Below are 25,081 nucleotides of genomic sequence, written 5' to 3' on the forward strand. Positions count from 1 at the left end.
CAGCTCTACTTCCAGATTTTTAGTGGTTAACTGGAGATGAAATTCTCATGTATTTTCCTGCCTAGGCTAGCTTTGAACTATGATCCTCAAATCTCAACCTTCTGAATAACTAGGATTATAGGCATGAGTCTATCTTTTAAGAGGACCACAATATTTTAGCTTTGATCCTATGAGTATATATACCATAAGACATTTCCTATATTATATATGTTACTTTCGCTATAATGTTTTCTAGAAACCTCTGTCAAGGTAATCTATTGTGTGATAAGCAAAGAAAGACCAGTTAAATTTAAGAATTATAGTCTTATAAAGTTTTTCTTGGTTTACATAAAATAATTATCATCAAGAGATTTTCATCCTGGATCATATTTGGGCCTCATTAGTAGCACTGTTATTATAAAACTAGGATTCAAAAAAGCTCACATTTAATATACTTATTTCAAAGATTTTTAAATGGTAACTGTCTTTTTCTTGCCTTCCAACATACTCTAATAATCTGGAAGGCAGAGAAATTCAACAGTTCTCCTATTTTCCAAACTTTTCCTTTATTAAAAACATAACAGTTTTTGAAATGACTTTTAATTATTTATGAATCTTCAACTTCAATGTTACTTTTTTCATCTTATTCAGAAATTTAGCTGTTGTTAAGTCTATAAATTATTCCTCAGAAAATGAGCACGATTACCTGTGAAGGCACAAATCACAAAGAAGAGAAAATATTTATGAGAGATTGGGAAAGAAATAAAGATCAGTGTAGCAGCTTACATATAATAGTGAAACAAGTATTTTGATACTCTGAAATGTTTGATTCATGAACTAGTCATTCCAAGTTTTGCTATGTAGAATTTGGGCTTTAAAAAAATGTATGCTTGCCTTGATTAGTACCAACATATAGCTACCTCAAAAGGAAAGAAAGACATAAAAATAAAATAAGAAATTCTGACTTGCCACTAAACACCCAGAGCTAGCAGAGGCATGGCTGCCAGTGTGCAGCTTCATAAGTACAAATACTTAGTTGCTTTTGACTCTTATTGAAAAAATATCTTCCCCCTGTTTGTCAGTAGAACTGCCACCAGAAGAAAAGCCCTTCGTTTGCTCCAAATAAGCACCTCTGTTTTTTTCACAGCTTGCAGTAATGCTTAAAGTAAATAAGTTCTTGTGCAGCTAGCACTATTGGATTCATTCAGTTGCCTGAACAAAGCTATTGTTTAGAGGTTTACAACAAGCCTTTTCTCTGTTTCCTTTAAAAAGAATCTTCCTTGTTCCTATGCTTGGCATGCTTAGCATAGTAATCTTTTCTACAGTTTTCAAATGCTAAAGATAATTTTCCCCCACAGAAGAAATGAAGGAAGACTATGACACTATGGGGCCAGAAGCCACGATCCAGACTACAGTTAATAATGGTACAGGTAAGTTACCTTTACCTCACTATAATCATGTGAGTCCTGTATCATGTGCACTTCGTGAGTCAAGAAAGGAATCACTGACCCATTCATGTGTATCTTCATTACTTTTAACAAGTTGAGTCAGCCTTCATAGGTCTCTGCTTTGTTTCAAATCCATTTTTTACATTATAGTGGGGTTTTCGTTTTATTTTATTTTGATTTGATTTTCTTCTTCTTCTTCTTTTTTTTTTTTTTTTTTTTTGTGCCAGTTTGGAGGCTTGATCTCAGGGCCTAGGTACCATCCCTGAGCTTCTTTGTTTTTCTTGCTTTTTTTTACGCAAGGCTTGCACTTTACCAGCAGAGGTATAGCTCCACTTCTAGCTTGTTTTTGTGGTTTGTTGGGCATAACATTCTCACAGAATTTTTTGCCCAGGCTGGCTTCAAACCCTGATTCTCAGATCTTAGCCTCCTCAGTAGCTAGGAGTACAAACAAGAGCCACTGGTCCCTGGCTCATTCTGGTGTTTTATTAAACAAACAACATGTTTTTCATTATCATCTCCCTCATTTGTCTGTGAAGCTCAAGAATATTAAATTGTAAAGAATGGGTCCTCTCACAGCATGTGTTAGGATAAATTTCTAATAGTTTTACTTTATATGACTACAAAATTAATTTTAAAATTGGGACATGATATGCCTTGGTTAGCACCACTTAATATCAATCATTGAAACTCTAAATGATATGATGTAATGCAGGTTGCAGAGCATTTTTCTTCAGATTGCCAAACTTCCATGAACATTCCTCATAAACAATCAACTGAGTTCTTCAAAAGTATTTCTTTATTTTTCATTCTTGCCTCTGTTCGCTCCACTAAATTTTCTATGTAGATGTTTTTAAAGGAGAATCAGTTCCTCACTCATTATAAGAAAGCTAGAACACAATAATAGTAAGACAGACTGTGGTTTTTGTCTTTTGAGTTTTGCTTTTTATCTTTCACTACTCTTACTACAGAATTGAGGTTAAGGATAATTGCAACATCCCATGTATTTTTCCCAAAAACTGTCATCAGCACAAACTTACACTGACTCACTGTGTTTATCTCTCTTTTCCTGAATAAGATTAATTATTTTCAGTGTTTCAAACAATCCTCCATATTATCATTCCAAATAATAAAATATGATAATTTTTAAAAGCATAACTTTCAGGCATTCAACTCACCAATGAAAAATATGTGTAGTTTCAAAATTTTAAATAATTGAGATGATATTCATATCTCTCTATGTTGGTACACATCATAATAAATTGTTCATGTTGTGTTTCTATTTTGGATGCCCTTATTAATAACTTAAACAACACTGGTTTTCTTGTGTATAAAATAAGAAATAATAAGAAACTATTGTCAAGTTTTTATTCACTTGGATGTCAATTTAAAGTATAAAAATACTGTTCGTTATATGGTTATAGAAAAAGCATAGAATTGGGAACTGATAATTCCAATTTTTGACAATAACAAAATTATGGGGGCTGGGGATATGGCCTAGTGGCAAGAGTGCTTGCCTCATGGCTTGCCTCATATACATGAGGCCCTGGGTTCGATTCCCCAGCACCACATACACAGAAAATGGCCAGAAGTGGCTCTGTGGCTCAAGTAGCAGAGTGCTAGCCTTGAGCAAAAAGAAGCCAGGGACAGTGCTCAGGCCCTGAGTCCAAGCCCCAGGACTGACCAAAAAAAAAAATTATGACCTAAATCAAGTCAGTTCATTTTTTTTGCAACTTAGTTTCCACCCTAGAATTCACTTAGAGTTCACATTAAGAATTATTCTGGTTTTAATACTATTGTTTCCGGTTAGTATCACCATGCAGAAATAGAGACAAGACCAAATAACATCATTAAAAAATGACAAAAAGATAACACGCATTAAATGCCTCTATAATATCCCAAATCTTAAGATCAGTAATGGCCTCATGTTCTTTTTAAAAGTTAATATTAAATTTCAGCTTTGAGCACAAATGAAAGCCAATTTTAATTCCTTTATAAGCAAAATGTCACAAAAAAAATCATCTCAACCAAGTGATAATTTGCTAGCCAGGGTATATATCTAAATTTTAAAATAAAATTAATAAAAATTGTTCCTATCTAGAGGTTTAAACATCTCTCTTGAATATCCTTTCACCAGACTTTAAAATCTGCTTTTCTCATAATACTGTTCCTAATGGTTCATATGTATTTAGTCAATAAATCAATCAATAAATATCCATTGAATGTCTTCAATATATTTACTGTTGTATGTGTGGAGAAAGATGGGTCAGGAAGACTAATTATTATTTAATTTGGAAGATAAGCCTAACACACGGAAAAAAATAATGACATGAATGAAAGGATTTGGTTATATTAAAGCTTCCTATGGCCAATTTATGGAAATAAAGCTGGACTTGTAAGCTCAGGTTAGCTATTGGGGAATATACAGCATCAGAGGAAAGAGACTGGGTCAGGTTATGATGCCATGAGTCTGTGGAGGGTGGGAAGGACTCTAGACACCAGTCATTGTAGTTACTCAAGGAGGAAGTGATAGGAATTTGTCCTTGTGTGGTGACAGTGGAAAACTTAGCAACAAGACTTCTCACAACTAAGCCTATGGGAACTTGAGATAGAGTGGCCTCAAGCTTACCAATCTGTATGTTTAGAATATAGCAATATTTGCTCTTTCTAGATATTTAGAAAAAAGGATTCAATTTTGAGATTTTTTTTAAATTTTATTTCTTTATTGTCAAAGTGATGTACAGAGGGTTTACAGTTTCATATGTAAGGCAGTGCATACGTTTTTTATCTGACTTGTTACCTCCTCCCTCATCACCCCCCTGTCTGCCCCCTCTCAATTCCCCCCACCATGAGTTGTACAGTTGGTTTACAGCATACAGTTTTCTTTGTTTTGTTTTTGTTTGCCAGTCCTAGACCTTGGACTCAGAGCCTGAGCACTGTCCCTGGCTTCTTTTTGCTCAAGGCTAGCACTCTGCCACTTAAGCCACAGCACCCGTTCTGGATGTTTTCTGTATACATGGTGCTGGGGAATCGAACCTAGGGCCTCATGTATGGGAGGCAAGCTCTCTTGCCACTAGACCATATCCCCAGCCCCTTTGAGGAGATCTTGAACCAGCTTTACGACCTAATTATTTTCATGTAAAACTTTTGTATACATATGTATAGAAATATGAGAATATTTGCTGGAAATCAGGAATTGAAACCCAATAAGCTAGAGCTAGAGATAGAGATTTACAAGTCTTGCAAATATATTCACATAGTACTTCATATCACAGGACTATAGAATTTATGACAGTACATTAATAGAAGCAAATAGAATGTCTGGTACGTAGGAAGAAAAATAAAATTCATCGAAAGGAGAAAATGAAGATTGCAAGGAGAAAGAACAAATTTAAACCTCCATAGCAAAGAAAGAAATGTTTATAAAAATAAGAATGGGGGCTGGGAATATGGCCTAGTGGGAAGACCTGAGTTCGATTCCTGAGCATGACATATATAGACAAGGGCCAGAAGTGGCGCTGTGGCTCAAGTGGCAGAGTGCTAGCCTTAAGCAAAAAAGAAGCCAGGGACAGTGCTCAGGCCCTGAGTTCAAGGCCCAGGACTGGCCAAATAATAAGGAAAAAAAAAAAAAAAAAGAAGGGAGGAGGAGGAGGAGGAGGAGGAGGAGGAGGAGGAGGAGGGGCAGGGGGAGGGGGAAGGGGAGGGGGAGGGGGAGGAGGAGGGGGAGGAGGAGGAGGAGTCAAGTAACCACACCAGCTCTGTTCTTTTAGAAAGTAAATACATATTCTCATTCTCATCTTAGTCATAGTTTAATATTTCATTTTCCTGGGTTCTTTTGGGTACTTGTGAAATTGAAATACTATTATTTTTCTACTTGTGCCATCTGCTTTTCTCTTCTTAGGTTCATGCATCAATATTTGACTGTCCGTTATTCCTCCCAAGTTGTAATGATAGCTTCATCTAAGGAGCTGTTATGGTTTTTGTCACTTTGATACTTCAGGTTCTAGGATGGTCAAGTGTTTTTGAGAAAATTAGGGAGTGAAAAAAAGGAGAAAATACCACTTGAACTCCCATTTCATATATTACGTTTATGTGGTTTTGATACTTGGCCTAAAGTAACTAAGTAGTTATTTTCTTCTCATCTTTCCACTGTCCCAAATTATAGAGCCTTATGTGTGTATGTCTGTCTCTATCAATGTCACAGTCCATATCTTTCCCATAACCTCTTTTCAAGTTCCCTTAATGACCTCAAAGATCTATAGGGAAAACCACTGCTCTTCAATCCAGTGAGAAGTGTCATTCATTTTAGTCAGACCTTGCCTTTGATGTTATTCACAAAATCATATTTATACTTATCTCTCAATCTCCACCTATTTCTTCAGACAAGAAGCTCTCATCTCTTTACTTTTTGAAATTTCATCTACCTTCCGTTTTTCAAGGCTAATATCCCATTTCCTTCATAATGTCATCTTTGAGCACCTCAAACGACATCAATCTCTTCCTTCTCTGAAATCCCATAGCTCTGAAGTGTGCCATAAATTTTTGTATGTGGAATTGTCTTTCTCTTTGTTGTCCATGTCTATTCACTTCATTTCATGAAAACAAGCTATTTCTTCACCTGAAAAATAGATAGATTTTCATGGTATCAACTTCATAGGATTGCCCAGGCAACAAAGTAAATAACAAACATACTGATATTAGTAGGTTACCAAAAATAATTGACTTGGAAAAAAGCACTATTCCATTTGCCTGAAAACACTCATAGTGGTGAACACACATAAGGGGAACTCTGACTGGTTGACTAACTTAATGAATGAACAGCGAATGGATAAATTTTTTTTCTTTATTGTCAACGTGAAGTACTGAGGGGTTACAGTTTCACATGTAAGACAAGTACATTTCTTATCCAACCTCTTTGATGGAGAAAGAATGGACTGATTTTTAAAAGAAAATTCCTACAGTAGGAGAGAGCATTACTATGGAGGAAGTCGAGTTAGTATTCTACAAAGACTAAAACCAGAACATATGTTCTTGCGATCAACTTGTGAAAGGCAAGCAAAAAAAAAAAAACCAATAAAGCAATCTAGAGAATCAATTTACTTATTTTATTTTTGTATTTTTGTGCTACTACTAGGGCTTGAACTCAAAGCATAGGCACTGTCTCTGAGCTTTTTTTGCTCAAGGCTAGCACTTGAGAGAAGTTTAAGCACTTCCAGCTTTTTTGGTGGTAAATGGGAAATAACTGTCACACAACTTTCCCTCCTGGGTTGACTTCAAACAAGGACTCTCTGATCTCAGCATCCTGATTTATAACAACTTAAGCATTGCAAACCTTGATTAACATGAAACCTTTTTCCACTCACTGATTTTATTGGTAGTCTTATTTTTTGGTAGTTGTCTACACCACTGAGGCTAACCTTAAGCCCCTTTCATTTTACTTTATTTTTCGCCTAGGGTCTCATATTTGTTTTTGCCTGGAGCTAGGCCTCAGGTTGAGACCCTCCTACTTAAGCCTCCCATTGAGCTGGGATTTCAGACCTCATCAAACCTGTTTAGATGAGATGAGGTCTCCCTAATTTTTGCCTAGGCTAGTCCCCAACACAATACTAAAGAGCTGGATTACAACTTAATGTTTTTCTTTTTCTTTTTAAGTGCTTCTCTCTCTTTCTCTCTCTCTATATGTATATGTATATGTATATATATGTATATGTATATGTATATGTATATGTGTGAGTGTGTATGTATACATAATGGCACTTTTTACAAACACAACTTGCATATTAAGAAGGAGCTGGACACTGGTGTCTCACACCTATAATACTAGCTACTGAGGAGGCTGAGATCTGAGTATGGTAGTTCAAAACCAGCCCAGGCAGAAAAGTCTATGAGACTCAGAAAAAGCTGGAAATAGTGCTGTGGTGAAACAAAGAAAGGAAGGAAGGGAGGGAGGGAGGGAGGGAGGGAGGGAGGGAGGGAGAGCGGTTGAAAAACTTAGGATCATTTTAAACATGAGGTTGCCTGCATAATAGTAACAAGATCTATCTTAGGTGCATCGTCACTAGCTTTAATGCAATTCCATGTGTATATCGAGACTCAAAAAGTCCTTGATGTTTTCCTCTTTGAAAGTGCGAAAGTTATATTTATGCAGACAACCAAACTCTAGTTAGAAAAGCTATTAATAACCATACACAACTTCACCTCTTTTGCTAGGTGAAAAACATAAAATGTAACAACACCAGCAACTGGGTAAGGCCAATTTAGGTCTCAATTTAGGTTATTTTGTTTGTTTTAATTATTTATATGTGTGTATGATTTGTGTTAGGTACGTGTGTGTCTGTGTGTGTGTTTGTTTTTCCAGGGATGGTCCCCAGAACTTCAGACATGCTAGTCTCTATCCTTTACTACATCTTTATCCCAAACATTTTTTTTTTTGGCCAGTCCTGGGCCTTGGACTCAGGGCCTGAGCACTGTCCCTGGCTTCTTCTTCCTGCTCAAGGCTAGCACTCTGCCACTTGAGCCACAGCGCCGCTTCTGGCCGTTTTCTGTATATGTGGTGCTGGGGAATCGAACCTAGGGCCTCGTGTATCCGAGGCAGGCACTCTTGCCACTAGGCTATATCCCCAGCCCCCCAAACATTTTTTTATTTTATTCTTGAGACACAGTCACACAATAAGGCCCAGGCTTTCTTTGAACAGTCTTCCTGTTCAGTCTCCTGAGGAGGTGGGATTATAGGCATGCACCGCCACACTTTATTAAGTTTTTAATTTTACACAAGAAAAAGTTTTGTCTAAGAAATATAAATATATGTATTCTACCTGTAGTCATAAAATATGCCTCTAACAAACATAATATATCAATTATTTTATATATGAGAAGCAATCATTTTGGAGCAATCTGCAATTGAATTTTGTCTCTTCCAGTTACTGGTTACAGGATATGGAGTACCTAAGCAATAAGCCTTCATTTTTATACCAGTAACTAGAAGAAATGGTTATGTGTACAGGCCTCATTTCAAAGATTGGGTGCCATGCCATTTTTAAAATATATAATACAATATTTAAATAGCATAGTCTATTTGCATGTATAACTAAGCCTTAAACTATTTTAGTTATTAAGAAATGGATGTACCATCATAAGTATGAAGGTACCAAAACACAATATTTAACAAATTTATAACAACAGGACAAAATGACAATTCTGAGAACTTTTGACAATTTGACAACCTAGAAAACTCGATAGAAAAATTGGACAAATTCTTTTTACTGTTGTGCTGACAGGTTTCAGATGTGAAATTTAAAGTATTAGTGGGAAAGGTTACAAATACTACCTGAGTTTATCCAATGAGTCTTCTATCTCATTTCATCTTTAGCATTCTTAATTTATAGAAGAGGCACTTTTAATTGTATTAATAGTATTTTTATATATTGATGATAAAAGTAATCAAAGATTTTCCTCCTTATTTGATAAATAACTATTACCAGGAAACATTTTTCTTAAAATATTGGTCCATTTTAACAGCTACTGATGCCCTCACTCATACCTTGCAATGCGTGTTATATGTAGAATTTGAGGTGATGCTTGAGAGCAAAGTAACTTCAAGAAAAGAGAAAACTTAGCTCCTGCTTTTAAAGGACATAAAATTTTATTCTGTCAGTAGGAAAAGAATTCTTTAGGACATGACAATGAAAATTGCAAATGAATAATTATAGCCTTCTATTTCCTCAAATAAATGGTCTCTTGCTGAGGCCCTACTAAGTGCAAGTCATTTTTCTGAGCAGCACGGAAAGTGCAATGGCCAAAGGATAGTCACTGTCATGAAACATTCCATTAGGTGAATAAATAATGGCAGATGAATAAGCAGCATGTGTAATATGTTTAACATAATATTGGGACATAAATGTTTGATCATCACTAATCATTACTATCATAATATATTGTAATAATGAATAGACTAAGATGTTTCCTTTGAAGCATAATTTGTTCTGTAAGAACAAACAACAAGGACCAGATAATTCAGGAGACTGCTGACAGAGTGTTAGGGTCTTCTATTTGGAGATAAAACAAAATACAAAGATGCCTTAAGGAGATTGCAGGTTTCAGGAAAAGGGGTGTGTGTGTGTGTGTGTGTGTGTGTGTGTGTGTGTGTGTGTGTGTGTGTGTGTGTTGCCTGTCTGGAAAAGGGGTGTGTGTGTGTGTGTGTGTGTGTGTGTGTGTTGCCTGTCTGGGGGTTGAACTCAGGGCCTAGCCAGTGAGTTTCTTTTTGCTCAAGACTAGCTCTCTACCACTCAAACCATAACACCACTCCTGGCCTTTTCTCTTTATGTGTTACTGAGGAATCAAACCCAGGGCTTCATGCATGCTAGGCAAGCACTCTACCAGCCCTTCTGAGTAAGTTATCTTCAGGAAGAGAGAGAGAGAGAGAACAGAAAGACAACTGAGTAAAAGATGAATGATTGTGAGAGAATAGCCTCAGAGTGTGGCCATGGTACTAGGCAAGAATGCATCTTTTTATTTTTTCAAATCAATATGATCAGAAGAATAGAGAATGTTGGTACTGATGGTACAGAGAATTTGGACAAATTTAAGGCGGTCCATAGACTTGACACTACTTGAAGAAGGTAAATAAGATCATAAGCTAACAGGAAAAGATAGGAATAGAGTTGGAATCTTAAGCAAAAATTAGAAGTGATAGCTGTGATCAGTGTATGGAGGTTCAGTCATCATCATAAAAGAGCATCAAGTATAGAAAATAGTCTGAAATTAGACTATGCTATAAGTCTATTCAGGTATATTTGATACATTAGAAGCAGAAAAATTGAACATATCTTAGTCTGGCAAGGGATAGAAATGAAAATTTTCAAGTTCCACAGTAAATTGAGGTAAGTACAAAATAAGTGAAATAGACTAGGGTATTTGTCAGGTCCTACAATCACACTGTTTCAGTGTTTTTAATCACCTGTTTCAAAGAAATGAAGGCTTGAATAATGTAGGGGGATACAAATTGAAATTAGAAACTGAAAGTTCCTTGTCTGGTTCTGAGAGATGAAATTGTCCTAGGTTTAGCCCAGTACAACAGGTAGACATCCATGTCAATGGACTAGAAAAAGTTAAAGCACGGTGGTGACAGGGTTTTGGATACACTACTTTTTGGTAATTAAGTTTCCCAGAATGACAGCAATGGCAGCCTCAAACATTGGCATGGGATGGGTGTCATTTTACTTGAGCTTGTATCCTTTAACCACTGTCCTAAGACCTGATTCAAACATGGATAAGTTTAGACTTCAACACATTACACTTAGAACCAGACATGGTGGCATATATCTGTATTCCTTGGGATAATGAGGCAGGAAAATGACAAGTTTGAAGCCACCCAGCAAGTTAGGAACCTTGTCTCAACTGAACATTGGTTCAAGAGTGGAGGCTCTCTCATAACAGAGATTAAACTTGCTTTGCTCCAAATTCCTCTAAAAAGGCTCAATGATTTATACAGTTGAACTGATGAATTAAGAAACAAAGAGTGAATTTGAAAAAAAAGAGAGAACACCATTTTGAACTGGCAGTGTGAATTCAGGAGTATCTTTACCCAACCTCTTTCCTCTGTGCACTAAGACAGATGCAAGCAAGGTTTCCGCAGGAAAGGTCTGTGAGGGATGGATGGAATATTACCAAGGGATGACACAGTTTCATTTAATCTAAAGAAATGGAACACACGTAGGAGTATGTCATTAAACATGTGGTGGGGAGAGGGGAACAAGTAGTATGCGAAATGGAAAAGCAAAATGAGCCATGAATAAAATTCTTTTTTTTTTTTGTCTCTCACTCTACGTTAAACTGGGGACATTTTTTATTTAACATAACCATAACATATCTAATAAAAATAATCACTAATAATATTTCCCCTCTGCAATGTGTTTTGGAAATTTTTTTTTAGTGAATACCCTTAGAAACTTTATTACAAATAAACAATACTCGTATTAGGAAAATACAATCCTTACATACTAAAGAAATATTTTATATGTCTTGAACAGAAAATCTGAAGAACTGTTACATATCGCTCTTCCCTCTCACTCTCAGTAGGCTCAGTCAGGCTCATCCAAGCCTTTTTTTTTTTTTTTTTTTTGCCAGTCCTGAACTTGGGCCTTGAACTCAGGGCCTGGGTGAGGTTTCTGTGCTTCTTTGTGCTCAAGGCTAGCATTGAACCACTTAAGCCAAAGTGCCGCAGCTTTTTCTGAGTAGTTTATTAGAGATAAAAGACTCATGGACTTTTCTGCCTGGGCAGGGTTCGAACTGTGATCCTCAGATCTCAGAGTTTGGAGTAGCTAGGGTTGCAGGCATGAATCACTGGCTCCCATCTCCCAAGCTAAACATTTTTAAGAATGAAATAAATATATAAAATTTAGAAGAGGAGAGATACTATGTATTGATTTAAATAAACTTAAGAAAAGAGTACGAAGAGAAAAAGTAAATTTAAAAGAGAAAAAAGCCAGGAGACTGTGGCTTATACCTGTAATCCTAGCTCCTCAGGAGGCTGATAATCTGAGGACCATTGTTCAAAGCAAACTCAGTTAGGAAAGTATATGAGAGTGCTATCTCCAACTAATCACCAAAAAGCCAGAAGTGGAGCTATGTTTCAAATGGCAGAGGACCGTCTTGAGCACTATAGCTCCGGGCCCTGAGTTCAAGTCCCAGGACTAGTGCACTAGGGCAAGCACACACATACACAGAGAGAGAGAGAAAAAGAAGTAAAATTAGAATTATACACATACACAAGTTAAAGTGAATTCTTTAATTACCTGTCCTCCATACTATTTTATGGTGCAATAATAAGATATTTAGAATTTCTTATAACATCACTGTGATTTTTTTGTCACTTGGAACCTGTTTAAATGGTACCAACTCATATAATTTATAAACTAATGGGGACCCCTTCTTTCTACATATAAAATTATTGTCTCATATATTGAATTATTATGGCATAATAGAAGGAGCAATGGTCTGTGTCAAGATGTGTGAATTTTGTGTCTAGCTCTTCCAGAAATTAGTTGTGTAACTCTGTCTGAATCATTAACCTCACTGTACCTTAGTGTGTCAGCTGTTAAGTGAAGAAATTAGACCAGAAATTTTGGACTTTACCTCATCCTACCTTTTCTCCTAATGAAATTACACTGGGAAGCATGAATTAAGAAAGTAGATTAGACTGTCCTACATGGTATGGGAATGGGAGACATTTGTAGGTGCACTGTTACTAAACACAGGGCTTACTAGGTGTGTTACAAGATCCTGGGATCTAATGAGCCTCCTAGTTGATTGCTCTGCTGTTACTGTCTTAAAACTTTTTTTTTTTTTTGCTGTCCTGGGGCTTGAACACCATCCCTGGCTTCTTTCTGCTCAAGGCTAGCACTCTACCACTTGAGCCACAGTGCCATTTCTGGTCTTTTCTATATATGTGGTGCTAAGGAATCAAACACAAGGCTTCATGTATGCAGGCAAGACTCTACCACTAGGCCATATTCCCAGCCCCATATTAAAACTCTTATCAAATTTTGAATAATGTATTCAGCAGTTTCTTTTTGCTCAGGGTGCTTATATACCTCTCAAAATCCATTAGACCAGAAGTAGAAGAAAAGCCATGTGGAAAGGAGAGGAGTCAGAGATATATCCCCTGAAATATTGAAACACAAGTTAGTTCAAATTTGCAAGATCCTGGGCTGGGGATATAGCCTAGTGGCAAGAGTGCCTGCCTCGGATACACGAGGCCCTAGGTTCGATTCCCCAGCACCACATATACAGAAAACCGCCAGAAGCGGCGCTGTGGCTCAAGTGGCAGAGTGCTAGCCTTGAGCGGGAAGAAGCCAGGGACAGTGCTCAGGCCCTGAGTCCAAGGCCCACGACTGGCCCAAAAAAAAAAAAAAATTTGCAAGATCCTTCCAGAGGTGTCTCTCAAGTAATTGGATTCCTAGTAAAATCAAGGTTTAGATTGAACATCTTATTTGAGCAAAAAATACAGATGTGCAAGACACAAATCCCCCAGTCTGATCATATTAGTGATAAGGTTAGTAGTCTAGCAAGCAAGTAGTCCTCTTTAAGCATAAGTTTTGTGCATCCATCATTAGCATACTAAGAGTAAGAATGATTTTACCTCCTTATTATCTTCTTGATTTAATAACTCCCAATTCTTATTTCTCTTACATGGATTTTAAATTAAAAATTAAATTAAAATTAGCTAGCTTTTTAACATTGGTAAAGTCCACAAAAGTTTTATCATCAGTTAATTCTCAGCAAGAGTTGACTGCATGTGTAGTGTTAATCAATTGTACAAGGCCAGATAATTCAATTAATATGTAAGTATTTAACAAGGAAAAAGTCATACTGTTATAAAGCATGTCATTTTCTTCTTGTTTGTATCTGTCACATTTTTACGGATTTGAATAATTTTGTCCTCCGGCCAAATCATCAGTTTAAATTTTTTTAATAAAGTTCGTACATTGAGTTTTTTAAATAAGGGAGAGGAAGAAAAGAAATGAAGAAGTAGTTCTTGGCAACACAGATACAGGGACAGGTCATGTACAGACTGTAATCAGTACACACCAAGAAGAGCTTGTTCACTTCCTGCCTAATGAATACTGCAGTTTTATTAGCTTTGTTTGCGACTAAGAGCAGCTATCTCCACTTCACAGCAAGAGTTCCTACAAGAAATAACGAATATTCCAAGCTTCTTGAGTGCCTCCTTTCATTCAGCAAATATTTAATAAGCATTGTTTGCCATATGAGGTTGCCTATGGTTTCTAGCCAGCTCCAAAATATTTTTTCTTAATCTTTGTATGTAGCTTCCTCATCAGAAAGCTCTGTTGTTCTCAATTTTTAATTGAAAAGGATACAGATTAAACATTCTGAGCTTGCCCACGGAATAAAAAATAAATTTGTTATGGAAATTAATTATGTGAAAGTATGGAATTATGGAACTTTTAGGATACTCTAGAAGGAATACAGTGGCTCATCTTACAAATGAAGAAATTGAGATTCAAAATGTAAAGTAAGTAACCCCAAATGAAGACTCTAAAACCTAAGACCTACCATAAGCGTTCCATTATTGACCAATCACTGTGAAACAGACATTGAGCTAGTCTTTAGAGACACAAGGCTAAATAAGACAGACTATGAGTTCATTGTATATAAGGAACGACTGCAGTATGCTGCGATACGACATTTTAAGTGGCATTCAATAAGAAGATAGTGTGAAGTCATGTTGAGATGGTCAGAAAAGTTACCTGACATGGTAGTAATTCCATGATGTTTCTCAAAACCATGTTACTAGAGAGGTCCTATTTGGCCACTTGAGGCAGAAGATTAAACTCCTAGAGTAAAATGGTTCTTAAACTGGGCACAAATCACAGTTTCTCCAACTACTTCTTAAGATACAAACTGCTAAGCCTGTAGTGGGCCCCAAGAATTTGCATTTCAGACAAATTCCCAGGGGATATTCATGTTCTTAATCTAGGGACCATATTTCAAAACTCATTGCATATCTTAGAGAGAACCACAGACTCTCTTGTATGTTTCTCTACAAAAAGCATATGTAACAAGCACATAGATTTCCAAACAAAATCTTCTGACTTTGTAAGCCTCTCTAAAATATAATAAAATCATCTCAGATTAGTAATATAGTAATTCCAAATCTCTAAATTTCATAACCAAGGGTAAGGTGAGCACATATATTGTCTAACTTAAGGAATTATTTTAAAAAGTCATATTCTGAATCTTTCTGCATTAATACGTAGCCATGAAATTTGTCTAAAGTTAGTAGTCTGTAAATCTTGCTGTTCACAATCCCCTAATATAAAATCCAACTTTAAAATTAGACTCTGTCCCTGACTGAGCTGCTTCCTGCTGTTGTGGGAGATATTTGATCCTGCAGACTACTACAAGTTCCCACCCCCTATTCATTCTTCACCTCTCTCCATTAAAGCTCTTACACACAGGGAACTTTCATTGGCATCTGAGTCTGTGTTCCCTGGAGAAAGTCATATCAGAACAAGGATTGGCAGACCAGCCAAGACTCTGTCCTCTGTTGCTCTTGACGACCCTTTCCTGGCTTCATATATTCCTCTGTACCAGTCGGAGGCACTGAGATGCTTTCATGTACTTGTGTGATGAGAAAAAGATCCTCCTCCTTCCTCTTGGTTGTTTTTAGACATCTAGTGTCAATGTGTATTTTGGAAGCCTTTTGAAAATAACGTACACTTATATTCACTAATGAACCTTAAATGAAATAGCCTTGAGAATTTATATACCTCAGCAAATGTTATGTGTTTTTTTAAACTAAAAATTTAATACACATGACAAAATGTTTTAAAAAGATATTTTCAGAAATATGTGGGATATAACCACATAGATGATGGCTTCTTCAGGTCTCTCATGTTAATATAGTACACTACATGAATGCTACATTATAAATACATAATTGCTACATCACACTAAGGACATAAGGCATTTTATATGTAAATCTATTGATTTTTTACATATTTTTCTTTTTTTTTTCTTTTTTTTTTTTTTGCCAGTCCTGGGCCTTGGACTCAGGGCCTGAGCACTGTCCCTGGCTTCTTCCCACTCAAGGCTAGCACTCTGCCGCTTGAGCCACAGCACCGCTTCTGGCGGTTTTCTGTATATGTGGTGCTGGGGAATCGAACCTAGGGCATCGTGTATCCGGGGCAGGCACTCTTGCCACTAGGCCATATCCCCAGCCCCGATTTTTTACATATTTTTAAACATTTGTATTTTTCAGAAATAGTCATTTTGTGTATGCTTCCAGATATGAGAATCAAGGAAGTAAGAAAAGACAAGCCATTATCAAACCCTCATCCTAAACACTCTCTGGTTCTAACAAGCATTCAATTAACAATTACTAGCAAAGAGATGGATAAATAATCCAACTCAGTTTATAAATATATATATATATATACACACACATATATATGATACTTTTTTCCTTGCCCAAAGGAATGATTGATTCATTTTCATGATCATCATAATGTTTTAATATAATATTCAAATATATTTCCTCAAGTTTCAATGAAAACCTAGAAAATGCAGAATACAAAAACAATGACAACAGAATAACCACCTTCCTAGGTAAGCATGGTAAATAAATAATACAAATGGCAAAGGGAAAACCAGAAAAGGAAAATGGGATAGGCATCAGGGCCACATTGCAATTTAACTACCTAGAAACACTAAATAAAACCCACTACTCAATTACAGAAACTTGACTGGTTTAGGAACCAATCAATAATTCTCTTTCATTTAGAGTTCCATTAACATTCCTTGTTTTCAGGCAGTCTTTTTCAAAGTCAATCCATATTGATATTCATCATTATTTACCTAAAAATTTCAATGTATACGTATGATAACTACAAAGATATTTATGAATTCCTCATTCATAAGCAAGGATAATGAGAGTAACTAACATACTTCCAAAATTTGATACCCTACTGATTTGAAAGCACATATAAATTTGTCGAATAATACTAAGGTAGATATGGCCGAAAGGAAACATTTTTAATGAGTAAAGTCTTTTTTGTGGATAGAGGAAACTTTACCTAATTTCAGGGAAGGTTGATATATTTGCATAATATTAGAGTAAATTTTAGGATTAAATGCGGAATCCCTGGAGAAAATATGGAAAGAAATGACTTAAGATTTCCTGTAAATTTTGTTATGGTTTGGTGATAAATACTACACAAATATTCTTTGTTAGTGTATTTTGGCAGTTTTTCCAAGAAGGCTAGGGAGTGAAGAGGATTACAGAAAGAATGAAAATGAGGTTGACTTTATACTACAAAAATTCAGTAGGGAATTCTGAACTTTCTAACAAATTTTCTATCATTCCTGTGTTCACTACATAATATTACAAAATCTTTGTTAAAAACAAAACCTCAAACTTTCAACTACAATCAAAATGTTATCCTTTCCAACAGTTTTGAAAGGAAGCAAAATTTAAACCTGTCATTTGTTCTAATACTAAACAGAAATTTTGGTGTTCAGAGACAAAAGTACAACTCAGTATTAAGTAGTAAAGGAATTATCTTGATTTGCCAACCAGGGAGGGTAAACAATACAGCCAGTGGAAAGTGAAGGTTGGCCTCAAGAACAGTTAGAAATGGACTAACAGGATGTGATATTTAGTGTGCTTTTATTTTCTTGCTATATCCTCTCCCTTGTCTAGATGAAAAATGCCAATTTTTCCATTCTGTATCTTTTAGCTGCAGTTATTGAATGGGGAAAAAAATAGCTTGATATTCCTCTTAGGAAAGCCATTGGCCCTCCATGACCTAATCAATGGTTTCACTAGAAAATAGAGGACTAAGATGGTTTTCCTCAATGCAGATAATCAACTGTGGTTAGGGGCAGGATCCTAAAACATAGGAGATTCATTGGGTGCCTCAAGGCTTGGCAATAGAGAAGAGAGCTATTTCTAAGCAAAGGAAATGTGCTGCTGGGCAGAAAAACTCTTGTTACTAGTGCCCATAATAAAAAGAACCCTGGGGAAGAACTATGTTGTATTTATGGCAATTTAGGGTCATGACCTAGTTCATATAAAGTTATGCCCTTAACTCAGTAACAGTGATCTAGATATATATTATATAATATTTCCAGAAGTACATCTATACCAAATGAAGAAAAAAATTGATGAACCACTTTTGATAGCCTCTTCTCCATGAAGCTCTTTTTGGATACTCTTGTTTTCCCTAGTACTTGTGTGCATTTATGATCATTAACACATGGTATCCCATTTCCCTACGGGTATATGAAGGGTAAGCCGAGTGAGGGCCCAGTTATAGGTATCTTATATTTAATGCCTCCTTTACTAAAGGTCCTCTACACCGAAAGTACTGTTAAAGACACAGTTTGTTCCATGTTTACTCCATAAATAAGTCTTGAGAGACTATTTTCTAGACAATTGGCTCACTATTCAGCATACACAAATTACTGAAGATTATTCTTAAATAGCACATATGATTTGATGTCTTCTGTACCTATTTCATTTGACATAAAAATATAGCAAAGTACAATTTTATCTGGCATTTGAATTGCCTATCCAAACACCAAAACTATATCTAGATATAGTTTAGTTTGCCTATCCAGAAAAATCAGAATTCTATTCTCTTTTAAGCCCAAAGACTATTAATGCAAATGCAATTGAATTTGCATTTGATTACATTTCAGATGGAAACATTCATATGCAAATGAAAATTCATACGAAGATAGCCAGATAATTCAAATAATTGCTGAAATATCAAGATAAAATTAGGATACTAAATGTACATCCATCTATGTTTACTGGGTTACACTAAGGTCATTAAATGAGATAATGTTCTTGAAAAGCTTAAGTAAATCATGTCTTAAACATTTGGTGACCTTCTAGTAAGTATGAGTTCAAAAAGGAACCATGACATTCAAATATCTATATTGAAAATACTATGACTTTCAAATGTCATAATACTGAAAAAGATGTTGGTTCCTGGTGAAATCAGTTAAGTTGTTTAAAAACATTTATCTTTGATCTACCTTTTCTTGTTACTAAAATCCATTTTTTGGTAGATCCAAAGCTATGTTGGTGATCCAAAACAAGGCAGAAATAGTTAATTTAAGTTGGCAGTTTCCACATGTTCACTAGGGACTCAGTGATGCAAATTCAATGACATTATCACAGTTACCAGCAATCAAGTACCCTTTTGAAAACACCCATGGCATTGTGAATTTAGCAGCAGAAACTCAATCTTAACTAATTCCCTTATTCATCTATTAAATGCAGCTAAGAAAAGATTTAACCAAAATTTCAATGCATGACCTCCTCTTAATCCACTATGCACATTCCAAACCTATATTCCAAATATATGTTTTGAAACTGCTGTTCTTGTCAAACTTAACAGACGGAGTGATCAAAAGAATTCAAGACAGTTATCAGCTAGGTCCTCAAAGTGTTATTTAACCTCCTCATTTTTCCTTTGTTTGTTCTTATATAATTATTCATAATTTCAACTTCTTTTAGAATTCTAGAGTTCCCTGCTTTGGTGCATGTCACCAACAGTCCATTAAACTAGAAAATTCTAAACTTGAAGGAGATAAGTTAGCATCTCTCTCTTTACACATCTAATTATTCCTGAAGACTTAGGAATTTACTTCTTAAATATCTTTCAAATCGAGTCACTTCTTTTCATCTCCACCAACTCCCAATCTTCTAGCTGTTCAAGGCAGGAGCCTACTAACCCTCATTACTCTAGAATCCATTTTTTCTTTCTCCAATCCCTATTAAACTATAACAAAACTGTCATCACAAACGGCCGTCATTTCACTACATCCAGACAACCATCTTCCTTGCTTCAGTGGTTTTATATTTATATTAGAATTTAAAAATCCAAAGATCTGCTACCTGGTCCTGTTCCTGCTCCTCTGTATGCTCTCTAACATCCTAAGGTTCTGCTTTCACTCTTCTCTCTAGCACTGTCCTTTTAAGTCATGAAATGTCCATTCTCCATCCATTTCCCACAAGCTTGCACATACTCTTTCTCTCACCAGATCTAGATTGGGTTACCCCCATACTTTCTCCAATAAAGCTTTTTTCATCTTCTCTAGACCCCATCAAATCTCTTTGCTACTTCTCCCATAGTGGTACAACTTGCTTTTATAGTACCTATTCAAATATCTAATGGCATATTGAGTTTTGAGATATAATTGAAATCATCTGTTTTATGATTTCCTGAAAGATGAACTAGATCCACTCTTTGAAGAGCTAAACATGATGCCTAGCACATCCTAGACATTCAATACATACATGCTGACTAAACAGGAGGTTTCATTTTCTAGTTTTTTCTTCTAAAATGCACTAGTTTATGGTCATATAGGCAAATAACAAAAAAAGAAAAGAAAACCAACTCATATGTTCAAATATCACCCTGCTATAATTTTCCAAAAAGAATTAATATGGAAAATATTGTAGCACTATGGAAGAAGAAAGTAAGATGAAAAATCCAGTGAAACCAAAGGTAACCTTAGAAACTATGATAGGATTTTACTAGCAAAGCACTTTTTGTCACTTTGTTAAAATAAAGAATAATCTTGAGTTAGTCTCTTAGTTCTGTCTCACTCAAAACAAATGTTTATTTGGAATATTTAAGCCACAGCTAACATCAAGAGCACATCTAAAGTTTTCAAGTATGCAGTGCTGTTAACACAAGTTGCTAAAGTAGGTTTACAACTATTGTGCATTTTATGGTAATAAATTTGTAATTTAAAAGTTAAAATCATACCAAAATTACACAGCAACACTGACAGTTTCTTAACAACTTCTTTCACTTTAAGTTTTATTTCTATCAGCTGTAAGTTCTTTTTGTTTTCATCAATTTTAAAATGAAGAATTAAAGACTGAAATTATAGGAAAAAAATTAAACTTCCATATTCCCAATTTTTAAAAACTCATATTATAATTATCTCTAGGAATACATGTCTTTTCACCTTCCACATCTGTTTCAGACTATGTGACCTGACTGTGTGTGATATTCAGACAGATGTGAGTTAAAAAATTTTAGTTAGCAACCAGATGAATCTAAGGTTAAAGACATTAAGTTTAGTGAACAGTAAAATTTAAATACATTTTTTCTTTAAAGAAAAAAGCTTATACAAACTGTTAAAGTAACTTGAGTTTTCTATTATCTCTTATGTACATGGGATTTAGAATACAGCTACACGTTTTTAAATTGAATTTTTTAACCAAAAACATTTTAAATTTTCTTTCATTTGTAATTATAAGAAAAAAAGTGCCAATTTAACTTCAAGCAAAGTTTTTTCTTTCTGCTTATATTATGAGATAGGAATTTATTCTGTAATTGGTCATCTTCTCTGCTTCTTTCAAACTAACCAGGTATTTATTTGTAGTCTTGGAAAATGTCAACTCTGTTAACCAAACATTACTGCATATAGGCCGTGGCTCCAAAGAAGGCTCTGGGAAAACCTTTTGTTTTCTTTTGTGATTTCAGTTAAGAATGCAAATTGCACATCAGACTTTGAGGAATATTTTGCCAAAAGAAAACTGGAGGAACGCGATGGCCACGCAGTCAGCATCGAAGAGTACCTTCAGCGCAGTGACACAGCCATTATTTACCCAGAAGCCCCTGAGGAGCTGTCTCGCCTTGGCACGCCAGAGGCCAATGGGCAAGAAGAAAATGGTGAGGCTGTAATTCATTTTTAGCCACTACACTGACCTCTGCAGCTGTTACAATTACAAATGCACTACATGCTTGGGTGTTTACCTTAAAATTTGAAGAACAGCTGCAGAGGCATGGAATTTCATGAGCAAAGATTAGAACTGTAATTTTAGGGTATTGTGAAATTTTTTTTTGTCAGCAAATTTGTGTCATTTGTACATCCAATAAAGAACGAGAACAATTAGATCCCATTTCTAAGAGATAAAAATACCTAAATTTATTCTGATCTTTCTGAAATATTTTACTTTTGAGGAAAAACAAAAGTTTAGGGACACTGATCCTCACCTTTGGTTTTTCTCTATTGACACCTGAAAAGCTTCTTTTCTCTGTGAGTTCCCCAGGAACATAGGACTCCAAGATTCAGCGGATGTGCCAGTTACCTAAAGAGAATTTTCTCATGTATCAGCTGTTTAAGTCTCCCCACCCCCCTCCAAAATAAGAAAGCTCGAGTAATTAATTAAATTTCCAGCTCAGTGTGAGCTGATTCCGACAAGTCTGTCCTGGGTGTGCAAGGGGACTGGTGTGTGAGGAAGGCGGGTGCAATGATGGCACTCTGGTGGAGGAGATTTCAATGATTCCTGTCATACCATCCCGGGCAGTCAGCCCATTAGCTGCCATTGATTTACTGACCTTTTGGCCCGCTTCTCTCTTCCTCGTCTCTGGGCTACAGACCTGCCACCTGGAACTCCAGATGCTTTTGCCCAACTGCTGACCTGCCCCTACTGTGACCGGGGCTACAAGCGCTTGACATCACTGAAGGAGCACATCAAGTACCGCCATGAGAAGAATGAGGAGAACTTTTCCTGCCCTCTTTGTAGCTACACGTTTGCCTACCGCACCCAGCTCGAGCGGCATATGGTGACGCACAAGCCAGGGACAGATCAGGTGGGGGGGTGGTTTTAAGTGATTTCTTTCTATAATAACCCCTTAGAGAAACGATATTGCTTTGATTGGCAATCATTATTAATTTTTCATGGCATTTTGAAGATGCAGATCTTTTAATGGTAATAGCTTTAATTGAGGTCTAAATGATTTTTTGATGGTCTCTTCTAATATGATTTAATAGTCTTATGTTCACGATCGAATGAGTGTGTTAATTTCTAATTTAGAAATTTTATTTGCACTTTAACTTGACTTTAGTTTCATTTTTATGTTCCACAAAAAGTGAATGAAATTGTAGCATTTTAATTATACATTATTAAACATCTCAGCAATTTTAATTCCATTTTTCATCTACTTTTGCTTAGAACTTCTTTTCATATAGATTGTAAGTCATAGTAAGAAAATATGTGTATCTCTTTCATTGGTTATATAACACTTTCCATTATTTAGAGTATTTGTACAAGCTGCTACTATTTTATAAATTTAGTTTAAGGGAGATAAAAAAATCATACAATGTGACTATGTATATATGCATAATGAATTGGATTGATATTAAAATGTTATAATAATCCCTTTCTGGTATACATATTTGTAGCTAAATTTTAAAATACTTCTTTTTGACTTACTACTCTTAAAAATAAAAACTCTGTCTTGAACAGGTAAGCATGGTCTTTTAAATCATTAAAACAATTGAGTAGGATTGATTTGCAGCATCCTTTAAATGTTTTAACATATTTCTCTTTCCATACTCCTGGGAGAATTGACTCTGCAAATTGATATTATGATGTGTTTGGATGGTAACAGAAATGATCTGTCACAAGTCACAATTACTGGCCCTATAGATCTGAAATTTTCTTATATAAACCTTAGTAGACCGTTTTCAAAATGGTGAAACATGATACTGTGTTTGAAATTCTGATTTTTTTTCTTGTAAGATTTATTAGCTTTGAATATGAAAAAGAATAAACAAACACAATCAAATAATAAAGCAGGACTGTATTACTAGTAAAAATTCCATCAATGGTATTGTTACAGATTTAAGAAAAATATCCCTTGTAAATCATATTTATTTCTGATTGCACTTGTCACCTGAATTTCTTTTAAAGATCAGTTATAAAAATGTATTTGTATAGTTAGACTTATGTAACAGTTTATTTCCCCATGTTTCTATCCACCAAACCTCTAAGAAAAAAAAAAGGAGGGCCTAGATATTTATCTGGCATAACTGCTTTAAATTTCACATGCAGAAGTGTGATTGTGTTGGCGCATTATGAATGGTAGCTTTGGTGTTGAAAAGTCCCCTCATTTGCTCATGGCATTTACAATTAGTAAATTAAAATGATTGTATCATATTAACAGTGGCACAACTAAAGTTTATAGTAGTCCTCTGAGGGCTGTGGGGGGAGACAAAGCAGCTGTTGCTGTTTGTTTATGCAACTCAGCAACATATGAGCACTGGTCCCTCAATGGCGCTCGGCGGGCTGGGCTCCGCTTGATCTTTGAAGGTTGCTGCTGTTTGAACAAACCTCCCTGTGTCCCATGTAACACCATCTGTCTCACTAGGAATGTGGGAAGATTCAGCACACCCTAGCAGTTGTCATACCGTTTCTGTGCTGTCTTTTTGAAAAAGGCTTTTGTGTCGTTGCTTCTTGAAAAAGACTGACCTCCTACCTTGAACATCCAGAGTAGAGGACTGTATTTTTTTTTTTCAGAATTCTGTCACTCTGCCTTTTTTTAACCCTTGTTCAAAAAAGGTCAGCTGTGTTTGATTACATCTTTGCTGCTTTTAACTTGTCTTTTCAGCAAACTTGTTTTTCCCTTTTAGTCCTTACTCCCTTGCACACTACTAAAAAGGAAAATAAAAAGTCGTTGAAGTCTCTCCTACTGGCCTGTGATAAAACTGCTCAAGCAGCTATAGCCCAAGATGTTGTCTTTTATATTTGATAATGAATCAAATCTGATACTCAGCTCCTCAGGAAAACAGAGTTTACATGTGCCACTAGCACAATGAATGGAATATTTATACCTGAGTACCACACAATGAAATATTTTCAGTCAAGTGCTTTTTTGTTCATTTGTTTTTGACTCAGGAAGATTCTTTTTTCACTTTTTCACATTTCATTTGCTCCAGTGTAATATACACTTTTACCTTAGTAGAAAAATTCCAGGCAACTATATTTTTTAATGGAAGCTACATTCTATTAAGGAATCTGTAGATTTTAGATCTTTCATTAGACACAAAGAACCACAAACATCTTTACAACTAGACTTTCTCATCTCAAGGGTCACGGAAACATTTTGGAAAAGAGACAACTGGAATAATTGTAAAGCAATTGTTAGAGGCCCATGTGAAAGCACTTTTTTTAAATTTGTTCCAATTTTATTACCAACATTATCACTTTTATTGCAACTCTGAAAGACTGGATAAAGAAGTATGCACTCAAACCTTTGGCCTGTCTGAAAATATAGAAGTCTTTTAAAATATTCACAACAAACTTACTCTGTTCCTTTTGC

At 35.6% G+C, this 25,081-nt stretch overlaps 1 protein-coding gene across 7 annotated transcripts in view; it reads left to right on the forward strand.

The window, feature by feature from the left end:
* The window catches only part of Zeb2 (zinc finger E-box binding homeobox 2), a 130,424-nt gene that overhangs the window by 93,713 nt on the left and 11,630 nt on the right, over window positions 1-25,081 (forward strand). For all 7 annotated transcript variants that reach the window (XM_048345523.1, XM_048345525.1, XM_048345522.1 and 4 more), the window contains 3 exons: window positions 1,338-1,409; window positions 21,458-21,646; window positions 22,356-22,570. In XM_048345523.1, coding sequence (XP_048201480.1) covers window positions 1,338-1,409; window positions 21,458-21,646; window positions 22,356-22,570 — 476 coding nt within the window. The remainder of the gene's footprint in view (window positions 1-1,337; window positions 1,410-21,457; window positions 21,647-22,355; window positions 22,571-25,081) is intronic.

The sequence above is a fragment of the Perognathus longimembris genome, chromosome 4 (genome assembly GCF_023159225.1).
Source record: "Perognathus longimembris pacificus isolate PPM17 chromosome 4, ASM2315922v1, whole genome shotgun sequence".
Lineage (NCBI taxonomy): Eukaryota > Metazoa > Chordata > Mammalia > Rodentia > Heteromyidae > Perognathus > Perognathus longimembris.